General features: G+C 40.1%; 1 protein-coding gene across 1 annotated transcript in view; it reads left to right on the forward strand.

Annotated features, from left to right (window-relative positions):
- The window catches only part of LOC109475086, a 68,939-nt gene that overhangs the window by 11,184 nt on the left and 41,926 nt on the right, over positions 1-15,829 (forward strand). Inside the window, exons 3-5 of the mRNA XM_019775629.1 lie at positions 12,955-13,119; positions 14,285-14,445; positions 14,750-14,902. Coding sequence (XP_019631188.1) covers positions 12,955-13,119; positions 14,285-14,445; positions 14,750-14,902 — 479 coding nt within the window. The remainder of the gene's footprint in view (positions 1-12,954; positions 13,120-14,284; positions 14,446-14,749; positions 14,903-15,829) is intronic.

Consider the following 15,829-nt stretch of genomic DNA (forward strand, 5'->3'; position numbering starts at 1 on the left):
CATTAACAGGTGGTTGCTACCTGTAACATTAAGAAAACAGCTGAATTAGCAATGTTATTTTTAGCTCTGTCAAGGTAGAATTAATGTATATTGAATTTTATTTTTAGCTCTTTCTACAGGATGAGTTACTATTTTTAGCTCTATCAAACTAGGATTTATGTATTTTTATATCTACACAGTTTCAATTTTACCTGCACTAACCTGCATATACCAAGTGCAGGTTAGGTGCAGGTAGACATCAGAAATACCTGCACAGCTCCAATTTTACCTGCAGTGACCTGCATATGCAGGTGGTATTTCCAGCCTGATTTGTGCCATGAAATACCCTGTTTGTCCACCGGTACTAGTGTACATGTATGCTACCCTTGATGGGTCAAAAGCAGTGTTTTTGAAAACAGGTGTCCACAGAAGTGTCCGTAATGGGCCTTTGTTTGATGAGTTTTTAGCTAAACAAGTGGTGTTTGTGCATGTTGACTACTCTCCAAGCAGAGGTTCAGGCTTTTGCTTATTTTCATTATTACCTCCGGGGGAGGAGACATCCTTCCGCGGAAGGGTTTTGTGAGAGATTTAGATTTTCATGTTCGCAGCTGTTTCTCGCGTTTGGGTGGACGGATTCTTTTGAGACTCGGTGAATGTTTTGCTATTGGGCTGCAGATGATGCACGTTCTTTTGTTTTTATTGTATATGTGTTTTCGGGCGTAAAAATGGTGCCTTTTGGTGGCCCCAGAACACCCGTTTGAGCGTGAAAGTGGTCGCGACCGTTGACCTTTGGCGTGTTTAAGCTATTCTCAGTCTGGTCCACGTATATGACCCCTCACACAGAGGGTTGTCCGGTCTCGATAAATTCTTTGTTTAAAACCCTACTCTAGAGTATATAAAAATATACAATAAAAAGCCTGGAGGTATAAAATCTCAGATTTTACTTGTTTTATTGTGCTTTCGTTTTAACGTGCTGGTATCTTCTTTTATGCCAGCCAAACTTATGGATATTGCCAATTTGATACTGCCTTGCAGCAACCTTCAGGTCTGCTTGGAGATTACATTTTGACCAAGTTGTCACTTTGTCCAAACTAACTACCGGTAGTTCATTGTGGATGTTAACATGTGTTTTGGGATATACAATTTAGATAATGAGTTGGGGTGTTCTTGGCTAATTTTTCCAGAGAATTGTGTAGACATTATCTAAATATGTCTGGAAACTGGACAAGTGAAAATAAAGATTGAACTATATTATGACAAGAGAGAGAGAGAGTTAAAAGAAAAGACTGGTGCACTGGTACAATCCTTTTCTTGATAGGTTGGTTGATAACTTACATGTATAACAACAGGTTGTTTTACAATAGCCCCACCTGTACTTTGGTAATGGTACTGCATTCCAGTAACCAATAATGACAATTACAAGAATGTATAAGAATCATTGATTTTAAACTTGAGTTTTTAGTTAACCCCTCTCCCAGCCATAAACAGTACTAGGATAAGGTAAGTTAAAGAACTTGTGACAGAATAAAACGCCTATTTCTGATTATTATCAGCACCAATAGTACTTTTAAGAAAATAAACACAATTATGCCAAATACACACATGCAGGTAGACATCAGAAATACTAGTACCTGAACAGCTCCAATTTTACCTGACCTAACTTGCATATTCAAATATGTTGAGGCCATAACCACAAAATGTCAATTTGAAAGTTTTTTGAGGGCAGTGATATGATATTGAAAAAAAAAGTTGAAAAGAAAAAACGATTTAAGTGTACAGAATTTTTGTCTTGAAACGTTTACCAAAACCAGAAGTGTTGCCTTTTGGTGGTTAATTTGATATACATAATGTATATCATTTACAAGTGAGAATGCAGTAAGATAATTGCAGTATTATATACAAATCAGGATACACATTTACCAATGATAATCTTTGACACAAAAAGTTACAGCATCATTTTTACAATCTTGGTCAGCCACTTACTGTACGATCTCTCCTAACATAAGTGGCTTGTAACTAGATTAGGTAAACAACAGATTCTGTTTGTAGACAAATAGTTGTAGCAACCAGTAGCACCAAAGATGCTTTGGAACTTTGCACTACATTTCAGTTGTACCCAACAACTACAATGTAATCTGAATCCTACCAGCTGACATTATACAATGCAGTCTATTGTCTCCTATCATACCAGTTCAGTTATGAAAGAAAATATTTAGCTGAGCCCAGGCTGTCTCCAATGTGCACTTACCTTAACTTAAGGATATTTACTGTATTAATGGCTTTATGATTTGTCAACAGCCTGTCAAATTTGCATTAGAAACCATCAGTCTGTAAACTTTCTCCCATTTTCACTTAATCCTAATTGTTCTTGGTCCAGCTAAACAAGATATTTTTTTCCTACTATTTTTGATTTGTCTCACTGACTGAGCTCCAGTGTAAGCATTTACTAGTAGTATTTTGTAGAATTTCATATTTTGTTTACTGCAACTTACTTTTAAATGGCAACTTCTTCAATCTGACAAGCCATTTTCTGTACCTATTTGTTGTTCCGTGATCCTAATTTCATTGCAAAAAAGTACTTTGCCGTCATGTTGCTTTCTACATGCAAGTTGCTGATGGCATATACCTAGCTGTGCACTAATGTCATATCATTATATTCTTATTTACCACATCAATAGTTTACCTGAAAAAATGACATTTCCAACAAGTCTTCCTGGTTTGCCAATAAGGTAGTTCTATAATACGGTAATCAAAATTTATCTCGAAAAATTGAAGACATCGGAGCCCCTAAGTCTAAGTCACTAGAAATTTTTAAAATAGGCATGCAAACCGACTTAAGATAGTCAATCATTCACCAACCTGAAGAAATTATTTATAGAGACTCCAAGATGATGGGACTAAGTCTTGCACCTTATCACAATTAGTTATGCGAAGTATTTTGTAGCCAGGTTGCTCAGAACTACAAGCTCCAAAGCTAATGACATTTGCCTACCCCGGGGCTCGCTAATGGTTTATCATAGTGTCAACAGTCCGTCAGCACCTGGCAACAGGCATTGTTCCCCAGATGGTCGGCAGTAAAAATGTGAAAAGGGGCTGAGCTGAACCAATAGACGTGCGGGGGGTCAGTTTTATGAAAATTTAATAGGGCGCTGTTTGGAGAGCGGTGCGGGTGAAACCCACCGCTTGATGGCAAACAAGGGTCTGCTTACAGGTCTATCAGAGGGTGAATAACGGCCGATTGGTCACCCCGGCAAAGGACTGAAACACTACCCAGCTCTCTTTGATTAGTGTTGGAACATACCATCTTGGAAAAGGGGGGAACGGGGACTACATCAGCGAGAGTTTGTCTCCACGAGACATGTACGTACGGGTCTGAACACGGGCTTTGTGCGTATGTTCTAAGAGGACGGCTATGTTAAGTTGTTACACGGAGGAGACAATCGGTTGTCGTGGTTACGCAGACGCGAGCGCCCTGCCCCCTCCCGGCTGAGCACACAGTGCGGTGGTCGGACTTCCCGAGACCCTATACAGTTTCCATGTCGGGGGGCGGCGGAGGTTTGTTCAGTTGGCTGAGCTGTAGTGAACATGTGACCTGTGTCGGCGAGAGAGCCCTCAGCCGGTACTCATGCAAGGTGGAGACACTCACAGCCAGTAACGAGCACCCTTAACCAGCAGGGAAAAAATCAATGTAGGAAGGAAAAGGCGTGGTCTTCCCCCCTCTCTCTCTCTGGGTTTTCCCGCCGTTAAGAAAAATGGAAGACGAGGAAGAAGACTTGGTTCGGAAGGAACGCTGCCACACGGCACCTGCCGACGCAGGTAGGCAAGCACGCTGATCTCTTGTTTTGTAAACATGCAGTTCAAATCCATTCACTGTGCTGACGGGGTGGTTTTGTGGCGGTCGGGTAAATCCCAGTTGCCAGTTATCACACGATACAATTCCCTCCAGCATAGCCTGTTTAAAACATACTGTGTACTGATAAGCTCAGACGATGTTAATCTTTCTAGAGTATGATCAAGGACTACTCTGACTAAAGGACTGTTGTACAGCCTTGAGCTGTAATCAACCATCATGTTTTGCAACACTCAATCTGCGAGTGCCAGTCAAGCATAGTTCACGTATTGTCCATGTTGAAATAATCCGGTGAGAGTACGTTATCACAGTGGGACATACGTGTACGTGGGACCACTTGGCTGCATTGTTGTTGTCCCTGATATGCCTCTATTTTGCCATCTGTTATGACTACTGGTCTGGGTTAGGAGGGACAAGTGTGGGATGTAGAGTATTGTATGGCAGCCCTGAGGACTGTTGGAGAGGGATGGGACAGTTTGTGAGAGAGATTTTGAGTCCTGAGTAACAGTCACTATGACTAACCTATTGACAAGCAGGATGTGTGGTCCCATTTGTCACTAGTTTATTCACCTGTCACCAACATACAGTTTGTCTTAAAACTAGTCTACAAGAAACAGCTTGTACTCGGGTGATTCCATACAGGGAAACTAGTACTCTATAGCTACAGTAGCAGGTTACAGAGATTTGATATACGTACATGTACTTTCCTGGTTACTGGAAATATGGCTTGTAGACCAGCCCTCCCTCCTATAGGTAAGCTTTCTCATGAATATTTCAGTAGCTAAGAAGTGATGGAACACCTGTTTTACTTAAAGCAGACTGTTTAATGGTAGTTAAATCACCTGTCATCCACACATATACTAACACATTATCATAAACTTTACAATGTAGAGAAACAGTTTCAATACAGAAGTACGTAATTTCACTACAGGACACTCTTACTTACTGTCTTAGAAAGCTAGATATTCGATATAAAGTTTAAAGAACTTTAACAGAGCTGGTTACCAGGTTGAAAAAACTGGGTAGTAGACAGGTCCTCCCTCCAATAGGTACCTACTAAGCTTCCTCATTAGTGGTAATAATTTTTTAGTATCTAAAAAATGGTGGAACACAGCTACATCATAGTACATGTACTTTGTTCAAGCAGGATGTTCAATAATTTGTCACTACCTCTTAGTTAAGTCACCTGTCAACCACTTAAGGCCACACCAATTTAATTTGTTGTTTCTCGGATTCGCCCTGTCCATTTTTTCTGATTTGCAAAAAAAAAAATAATTTTTGGGGTTCTAAATCAACCGCAAAATGTTCAATGAAAGACATATTTTGGCCCCGATGGTTGAAGAAAGTTCTTTTCTTCCTAGTTGTTCAAGTTTTCCAATGTAACAATGCAATTTTGTTTCATTAAAAGTTCAAAATCTATTGTTTTAATTATAAACCAGCCTGGTATGTTCACTTCATGGCTCATATTGTAACATTTCTGGCCATCATCGGGTGCCTTGGCCTGCTTTTATTTTGCCCTGTCGCTTCATATTTTTTCTAAAAAAAATCTGAGAAACAACAAATTAAATTGGTATCGCTTAAAGGAGGGTCTGCATGGGGGTATCCTGGCAAGGCTTGACAGTAGGGCCGACAATGCTCAGCGGTTACCGTATACGTAATAATTTCAGGCAGGCTGGCAATGCTTAACAGTAAATTAACTTGTTCTTGTCTAAGGCTTTGGAAGCGACTTCCTAGAATGTTTGACAATCTGATATTTGACTTTTTCAGTAATGTTTGTGACCGTTGAATCCATGGCTTCTGTACAGTTGTGTAATATAGACAGGCCCTTCCTTCTATAGGTAAAACTTTTTCATTTGATTTTTCAGTAGCTAGGAAATGGTGGTATACAGTTTCTGAATTCTTCAAGGGAGCGATTCAAGGTTCACAAATTAAGTTCCTTCAATGAAAACGTACTTATTTCACCAGGTTTTTGATGTCACAAGGTTTTGTTCAATCTTTTATATTTATCCTCTTCATCCCTTGCGAGACCAAGGACATTCGATGAAAGCTTCTTAGCGAGACATACATATATGTAAGGCCATGACTTTATCCTTCTGTCTGGCTCTGTCCTTGGCCACCTTCTTTAGGCCACAGCAAGTAATTTTTATGGATGACATCAGCACACATATAAATTTTTGCCTGATTTTGGAAAAAAAAAACAAGAAATTTTGTTGCCCTCTGACAGTGGCCAACATGCCAAAAATAACATTGTCTGTTGCCATGCGGCAGATAAATATGAAAAGAGGAGACAAGACTCTGATTTAATGTTTTGTCTTTTACTTTGATACAGTGATGTATTTCTGTCCTTTTATATGTGACGGTGGCTGTATGTGATGTTCTACATGACCTTTTGCTCCACGTTGGATTTTACTTTAAGAATGAACTCATCATTTAAGAAGCGCACAGAAGTGAAGCGCACGCTTTTTAACGCATACTCTTCCTCTATGTATTGCGCCCAGTTGTGGACACGCTACACTCTGGGCGCTATTCGCAAACTCCGAACGGCTTATAACAACACCTTTAGAATATTGTTTTCATATGGAAAACTCGAGAGCGCCAGTCAAATGTTTGTGACTGATGTAACTGACTGATGTTTGTGACTGTTGTCGATACCTTCGATGCTCGCAGACGTAAACTAACTCACTGTTTCACCAATCGGCTCCTCAACAGTAATAACAGAAACATAAAACTCGCAATCCACTCAGACTTATCATCCACCAGTCACTACTGGGATCGCTATATAGGCCTAGTCTACCGGTAAGGCCCTTCTCGTTTGTATATGTACCGAACCCTACCGTTTTTACTATGTGTGCACCTTGTTATTTTAATTGTTTGTCTACTATGGGCCAATTGCGCCTGAAATAAAGAATAAAGAAGATTTAAGAATGAAATTCATCTGGGAAACAAATTAGCATGACCTTTGTACTTTGTTGCCATTGCCCCCTATACCACAACAGCCTTGACCTTTTTAAATCGTTCATTTTCTTTTACTTCTTGTCTCTGTTTTTTTAGCCATTGTCATGTGTACAAAGTAACAAGAACCCTCCTTACATTACTATTCTTTAAATTTGTCCTGTATAAAACTTTATGACAAGCCTTCAGACAGCCAGACTGTTCTGAATCAATGGCAGGCTTTGTTAGTGTGTCAGACTTTCAAAAGGTTGTTGCTACCAACAGCTGTACAGTACAAATTGAAGACGTGTATTTGCTTCGTAAATTATTCATAACTGCTGTCAGATGATATTGCAAAGTATTAGCTATAGGGATAGTCCTGGTGTACTGCACCACAACTTACATGTATTATGGAATAACTTTTGTGGAATGTGGGTTAGAAAAGGGCATGGTAACTACTGGCAGTTCTAACACATTTACTTGATTGATGTTTATCCCATTTGACCACTAGATAAACAATAACATGCGGTGTGCAGGGCACGAAATACCACCTGTACAATGTATATCCAGGGTATATGCAGGTTAGTGCAGGTAAAATTGGAGCTGTGCAGGTAAAATTGGAGCTGTGCAGGTATTTCTGATGTCTACCTGCACTGGTTCATGTACTGGGTTTATATACAAACATATAAGGTTTTTATTTGCTGCCTTGACTGTTACCTCCTATGAAGTATAAAATAAATAATGGCAATGGTTTCTGAACAGTTTTTAGTGTGATCCATACATGTACTTCCTAGATTCTGAGTGGTGCAGGTAAAACTTGTCAGGTAAAAGTTGCCTGCACCAGTGCAGGTATGCAGAAAAACTGTCAGTATTTTGAGCCCCGGGTGTGCCAGAGGTTCAACCTTGATTTATGGCAATCCTGCCACTGTAATTGTTTGTGTTGCACTGATTGATGGTTTCCAATATTTCACACCTGTACAATTAATGGTCAATTAAGGGTTAGATGTTTATTTGTGATGCCCGAGTACCTGTTGTTGTTGGAAATACTTGTTGAGCAAAACACATTTCGTAGTATGAAAGCTTTTGGTATTATGTTATAGTTTGTTAGTTTTAGAAATGATAACTATGTAGATAATTCTCACTACTGTTCCAGGTGTTTTTCTACCCTTAGTGGGAAAAGGGCCTTAATTACAGGTGTACCAGTGATACAGGTGTGTCAGGTGTGCCAGTGATACAGGTGTGCCAGTGATACAGGTGTGCCAGTGATACAGGTGTGTCAGGTGTGCCAGTGATACAGGTGTGCCAGGTGTGCCAGTGATACAGTTGTGTCAGGTGTGCCAGTGATACAGGTGTGCCATTGATACAGGTGTGCCAGTGATACAGGTGTGTCAGTGATACAGGTGTGCCAGTGATACAGGTGTGCCAGTGATACAGTTGTGTCAGGTGTGCCAGTGATACAGGTGTGTCAGTGATACAGGTGTGCCAGTGATACAGGTGTGCCAGGTGTGCCAGTGATACAGTTGTGTCAGGTGTGCCAGTGATACAGGTGTGTCAGTGATACAGGTGTGCCAGTGATACAGGTGTGCCAGGTGTGCCAGTGATACAGTTGTGTCAGGTGTGCCAGTGATACAGGTGTGCCAGTGATACATAACACAAACAGGTGGTATTCTTAGCTTCATGCATGGGTAGATTTAAAGATTTAGCCATTGTGTGACAAACGTATCTTTAAGTTAAAGCTGCATCATGCAACATAAGGACGATACAAAAAGTCAATTTTCTGGTTATTTCTTTACAAAGTAAGTTGAATCAACCCTACTCCATTGCAAATAAGTGTCATTTAGGAAGTGGAGGTGCCAAAATATGATGCCTTACCAGTGTGTTTAAAAGTGGGAAACACAGCTGTCAGCCATGTTTGTTTACATTCTGATATTTTGTGGTGGTACCACAAACTGAGTGTATATAATATTATACTTCTTATGGGATGTTTTAGTGCCAACATCAATCATGCCAAAAATGAACTGAGAGTCATGTAATTGTACAAAATTTATCAAAGTAAAAGTAAATACACAATTTTTTCAATTGAAATATTTACATGTAAACTTTTTCGTGCATAAATAGTCATAATGCCACTTAATCGTATAAACAATAGCCTACATTTCTGCAGCCCACAGAGAGAAACATGGTGATGTTTAACTATAAACTATAAACACCATTGAAACACAGTAAGTACTGGAGATGCCCAGGTAACGTGGATACCCAGCTATGTCACCCTGGAATGGCATGTCAACTGTTGAACTCAATACCCAAAGTGCAACAGTGCATGGGATGGCGGAGGTTCGTGTCCGAGTAAATATTTGGCTAACCGGTAGTGATAAAGTTCATGACTGTGTAAAATCCTATTATACTGTATGTGAAGTTAATTTCCTGTGTCTGTGTTTAGAAACCAATTCCTTAATGTTTTTTTTTTAGTCCTTGGACTGTCTTTGACAAAACAGTCCCTTGATTCTAGCCACTTTTTTTGCACGAAATACGACACTGTTACTATCTCATCTACCAACATGATGTATAAACGAACTTCAAAGAAGAGTTGAAGAGAAAGTGTTTTTTCTTATTTCTGCTATCTTTGAAAGTTACCTAGCATGTTTTTCTCAGTATTTTAACTAACCCATCTTTCTTGTTTTTGTAAAATAGTTAAGATTCCTGGCACCTTGCCATTTGGGTAAAACTTTTGAGTGAGCTTATGTGAGTCTTTTGAGTTTGGTAATATTATCTGATAATCTCTGATTTCTTATTTCTGATTTCTATCTTTGAATAATGTCATTTAATATGTCTTTTTCTCTGTATCTTAACTTCTAACTTGTAGGGGTCTTGTTTTTTTTTTTGTGAAATAGAATGTAGTGGAAATTCCTTGCACCCTGCCTATTGAAGATTTTTCAGTTTGGTAATCTGTCCAATCTCTATTTTGATGACACGGTGAGAGAGACCACACTTTCCCTGACACAGACCCTGTGACAATACAAATGTATGTGGTGTTTGTTTGTATTTCCCCGAATGTCTAGTGTACAGTGAGCCCCTGGTCAGTGTACGGTGTGCCGCGTTAGGTTTTCAGACATAATTTCGCGGTGTGAATGGGCAGGTGAAACGTTACCCCGGGGCGGAAAGGTGATGCTACAGTACCCCTTACCTCCCCTGCTTCATACTTCACTGAACCCATTGTTGTAGTGTAACCACTATTCACCTGGACAGGTCCAACTGGAAACGGGGGTGCAAAGCATGAATGTATAAAGACTCCAACCACTACGAGATAGGATTAAACAATGTTTTTAATTCTAATGCCCACGTGATTCTATGTCAGAGTATAGAGTACACCACTGTTTACTATAGTGCAGACTAAAAGTGGATAAAGTTTGTGTTTGAAGAGATGCTAACAGGGTCTGTCCCTGTGAAAGACTGAGTTATCGGAGCGGTCTGGTATCATGGTTACTTCACACACAATCAAGGCTCCCCTCTCCAGCCTGCTGCCACTCAGGCCGAAAACGTAAACTTCCAATCCGCGCCGCGTGTTTTCCCCTTCATCCGCGGACGGGGAGGTCGTGGTTAATTGGATTGGGGCGTTTTCACTTTCTGGTGTCCTGATTGTGCGGTGTGCCGGGGAGGAAACGTTGCTATAGCCAACAGTTCAGCTCCAGGGATTACTGAAGATAACATTACACGGCAGAATGGCTTTGGTGTCTTTGCACGGCAAATCCCAATCAAACGTGCCTCCTGCCCACAAAACTCTGAGAACTTAAGGTGCTTAGGTCCACCTTATTCCGTCCAAGACGTCTCTCAGGTGTGATTACCGAGGAGACAGGTGTGTTTGACAGACAGGTGCAATATGACAGGTGAGTCGGCCAGGTGTGAAAGTTGGTCCTCAGGTGTTTATGTTTTGTAACTGTCGATCTTTAGTTTGTCTGTTCCGCTGGATTTGCTGCCAAGTGTGGTAAGTCTGATTGGGTTTGAATGTCTCACATCTGGGCCTACATAGTGAGGCCTAGAGTACCTTCTGGTAGGCTTTCATAGGGTTTATGTCTATAAAAAACAGCAATTTTACAATCTTTTTGTTGAGGTCAGCAATGTGCGAAAGTCGGTTGCCATATGGTTTTGTCTCTCAGCTTTCTTATAGAACTTTTTTTTTCTTTCAGTGCCAATTACTTTTTTGCTTTCAACGTTCCCATATTCATGAAACCCTGTAGATTCCAGGTCCATCCTAAAGTAGTGCTGCATACCGGTTCACTGGACTTGGATCCAGACTTAAAAAATGTTTAGGTTCAAGTCCAAAAAAACCTAAAAGTCAAGAACCGAGTCCGGACTTATTACCATAAAAGACCATTTCACATACCCCTTTTCTTTCCAAACCACCTAAAACCTTCTGTAGATTGTAAAATCTTTGCTGCAAAATGAAGAAAACATTGCCATCAGGCATCGTCAAGTACCAGCCTCCATGTTATGTGGCCAAAGTTTCCCCCAGACAACATTGCAAGGTTGCCAACATGCAATTTTGTATATGCCATGGGTTTAGGTCCGGACTTACAAGTCCGGACCTGAACCTAAACCTCTGGACTTGAATCCGGACCTGAACCTGAAATTGGGTTTAGGTATGCATCACTATCCTAAAGTAGTCTTGATATGTAGCTTATAGAATGCTGTTGTGGCTGTTGGAGTTATTTGTGTGTTACAGTTGAAATTTGCACTGTCTGTCAGTGTTTGCCGATTCAAAGTACAAGTACATGTGTGCTCACTCCAGGAGTCTAAACAACAAAGTCGTGTGCCACACTTGTCAGATTAGTCACATAATGGCAGCAAATGTTTTCTTAACCCTCTCCCTGCTGCCTAACTCCATAACTAAACAAATTTAGTACAAAACATCTACCTTAGCAGTCTGGAGGTTAAAGTGTGTCTAACCTTATTTGCTGACCACTTTTCTTCTAGATATTAAGTACTTGATTTGACCAGACAAATGAATATACAATGTTTGGTCAAGATCAAGAATTTAAGATTGAACTAAATCCCATAGTTAGCTTTTAGGGGGCCCAAAATTACATTATGTGTATGTCCAGAACATAAGACCTATCTGCATGCAGAAGTTTCACTGCGGTACCATACCAAGCTGCCAGGGGTTCCAAAATCTAATCAGTTTTAGTTCTCATCAAGACATGCCTACGTACTACTAGTACTAATTATTTATTTAATAGAATCAACTTAAGACAATCCATGCATCTAAAACCTTCTAGAGTTATCTAGTTTGACACACACACAGACAGACAGTCATACAAATGCTACCTTCTTGTCGAAGGTAAATATAATCATCTACAAAATGTATGACTGACACAAGACTATCTTGAGTTTACACCTTCTCCATTGATTATAGAATTTCATCATGATTGTGCTCTGTAATGACAATGACAATGAACTTTATTGCATATTCACGCTCTACATGAGCCAAATGCACTAAGTTAGATAACTTGGATACAAGTAGAAACAGGTGTTACATTTCTGTGCTATGTCTCTATCTACATGATGTATCTACAAGATCTGTCTACAGGATCTCTTCTCTCTTTTTGAAACATGTATGGACAAATTTAGTAGTTTTTCATTTAGATCGTAGTGCTTGCTTGGATGTCACTGGTAGAGCCTATAAAATGTCTAACGGACATTTAACATTCTCGAAAGTTCCGGACATTTTTTAAACATTTGTAAGAATGGGGAGGTCTTGCTTGTTGTGTTTTCCATTGTTCATGAGGTGTCTGACAGAATGTCTTCAGAAAAAAAGTGTGAAAACTCACATCCATATGAAAAGCACTGCACAAAGCCAAGACAATTTATATGGGAGGACTCAATTAATTAATGGACAGGTGCTAATATCTTTATAAGTGCGCATTGTGCTAAACAAAGGACTGTCTCCTAGGGGTGTCCCTACCTGATATGAGAAGAGACGATGGATATAAAATGTCCGTCTTGGGTTATTTCAATGTTGTTTTTCATTAACTATGTCTACTTAATGTTCTCCCGATTGGCCTTTGTTCAGCAATGTCTAAATCATATCTAATGTCCGTTAGATGTTTTATAGAGTCTGACATTTTTTGCTGTACCAGTGATGTCATAATATGTTTGAACAATTTGGTAAGCATGCATATTTCTTTTAACACACACAGGGAGAAATGAAGGCTACAGGTCCAGCTTCTCGGCCTTCGAGCAGTGGCAGCGGACGCGAGGCTACCGCGGGGGTTACAGCGACCACGATGCCATGGATGTGGACGAGGAGGACGAGTATGAGAACCACGCTCTCGTCAAGACCGTCAAACGGTCCAACAGCGTAGGTGAGTCCAGAAAAGGCCATGTTCTAATATCTGCTTAATATGCATGTATAGGCTACACTTTTATCTTTCAATGAGACCACACCAATTTAATTTCTTGGTTAACAGATTTTTCTAGAAAAATAATGGAGCGGACTTTCAGAAGAAAATAAAAATAAGAACAGGCCTAGGCATCCTATTATGGCCCAAAATGGTACAATTGGAGCCATGAAGTCAACACACCAGGCTGGTTCAAAATTTAAACAATGAATTATGAATTTTTAATGATACCACTGCATTGAAAGATGGAATAACTATAACAACTAGGAAGAAAAGGACTGTTTTCAACTGTTCAGGGCAAAATATGAGCATTTTACAGTTGATTCTGAATTTTTTTTTTTGCAAATCAGAAAAAAATTAAAGTTAACCAAGAAATTAAATTATGTGGCCTGAGGCTGGACATAGCACGTCAGCAGAACGTACTGCACCTGCACAAAAGCTGTATTCTGCATAGCACCTCAGAAGAACTAGACTAAGTGAATAATGGAGTCTGTAGTTGATCAGGTATTGATCCAACAACTATGAATAATATTGATTACATAATGTAATGGATATGAATTGATATGCTACTTGAATATCTGACAGCTTTCGAAATCTATCCAGTTACTGGAGTATTTGTGAATCTGGATGATTTTTCTTGCACTAAGGCCACACCAATTCAATTTCTTGGTTAACGGATTCACCTGCTTCATTTTTTTCTGATTTGCAAATAAAAATAAAAATTCAGAATCAACTGCAAAATGCTCATATTTTGCTCTGAACAGTTGAAAACAGTCCTTTTCATCCTAGCTGTTACAGTTATTCCATCTTTCAAATGCAATGGTATAATTAAAAGTTCAAAATTCATTGTTTAAATTTTGAACCAGCCTGGTGTGTTGACTTCATGGCTCCAATCGTACCATTTTAGGCCATGATAGGATGCCTAGTCCTGTTTTTCATTTTTTATTTTTTTTCGCCCGCCCACTCCATTATTTCTTTAGAAAAATCCGTTAACCAAGAAATTAAATTGGTGTGGCCTAGGCAACTTTAGGAAGATTATTAGTGTTAACCAAAAAACAAACACTGTTATGCAGATGCCTTCACTGCACATATTATTTCTCATGATGAAAATCTGTCCACTCGTGCACAGATAACCGGCTGTGTGAAGACCTGCTGAGGAAGACAACGCAGATCGTGTTCCACTACCAGCATGGGAAGCGTGTTCCCAAGCTGCGGGAGCCACGGAACCTGTACGCACTCACCAAGGAGCTGGGTCCGCAGCAGGCACCCAGGTTTCCCGCCGAGATGCCGGTCAGTTTAGACCACACTCTGATTTAATTTTATGGATGACATCCACACGCATATTGATTTATGCTTGTTCTCAACAACAACAACAAAAATCACCTCCTACAACTACAAGGCTCTGGCCTGGGTGCCATTCTCCATAGTCCATGGTAGCTAGCGACAGTAGGGAGCCGGCGGCAGCTTTCTTATGCTTTTATACATAGAATATGCATAATACCACTTAAATACTACACCTAACATACAGACTGAGTACTAAAACAGAAACAACCTGAAGATGAAATATTTATGCATGTGTCAATGTTTTCTCCAGGTTCTGAAGATGAGAATGAAGCACATCGAGTGGACGCCACCCTTCAGGGAACCCTTCTACGTCCAGACCAACCAGGAGAAGACTCCCATGGTCCGAGGCATCGAGGGGGAGGGCAGAGTGGTGTACTTCTGTGAGACACTCAGGGAAGCTTATGTGAGTACTGGGATGGTGAGGGTTTGAGGGGGAGAGCAGAGTGGTGTACTTCTGTGAGACACTCAGGGAAGCTTATGTGAGTACTGGGGTGGTGAGGGTTTGAGGGGGAGGGCAGAGTGAGACACTCAGGGAAGCTTATGTGAGTACTGGGATGGTGAGGGTTTGAGGGGGAGGGCAGAGTGGTGTACTTCTGTGAGACACTCAGGGAAGCTTATGTGAGTACTGGGATGGTGAGGGTTTGAGGGGGAGGGCAGAGTGGTGTACTTCTGTGAGACACTCAGGGAAGCTTATGTGAGTACTGGGAAGAAATTCTGTCTAATGTACATGTAGCTCAACCTACAAGATATAAATTAGGTTTAGATGGTTTATGAAATTAGAAAATACACATCCAGAACTGTTTAGACTCTAGAGGTATAGGCTTAGAATGGATACCTTAGTATGTACTCTTAATAGTGAATAATACTTAGTTAAACTAGAAAGGCCAACATTTGCTTCGGAGCAAATGTAGGAATTTCACTCCATACCCTTCCCCAAACAAAAATGAGAGATTCTAAATAAATCATACTGCAATTATACAAGGACAAGCTGTTTGAATCTCGACAGGTATTTACAAAATTGGCACTTGGCAATTATCTCCCTTTTATTTTACAAAGATACAACGACACGCACTTTAAATCTCGACAGCTTTACTTTACACTTTTGACGAGATTGTAACTACTACTAACGGAAGCAAAATTTTCACGGCCTGAGAAAAATGGACATGTTCACGGAAGTATATATTCACGGTGGTGACAGTTGCAGGAAAAAGAAAGTCCAGGAATTATTTCCTAACTGTAATGATAAGTTCACAATACAGAGGTGACAGTGAAAACCGTGAACATTGACCCCCGCTTGCGTTGCGGTACAGTGAAAAAAATCGGGAATTAC

The sequence above is a fragment of the Branchiostoma belcheri genome, unplaced genomic scaffold, assembly GCF_001625305.1.
Source record: "Branchiostoma belcheri isolate BF01 breed outbred unplaced genomic scaffold, Haploidv18h27 scaffold326, whole genome shotgun sequence".
NCBI lineage: Eukaryota > Metazoa > Chordata > Leptocardii > Amphioxiformes > Branchiostomatidae > Branchiostoma > Branchiostoma belcheri.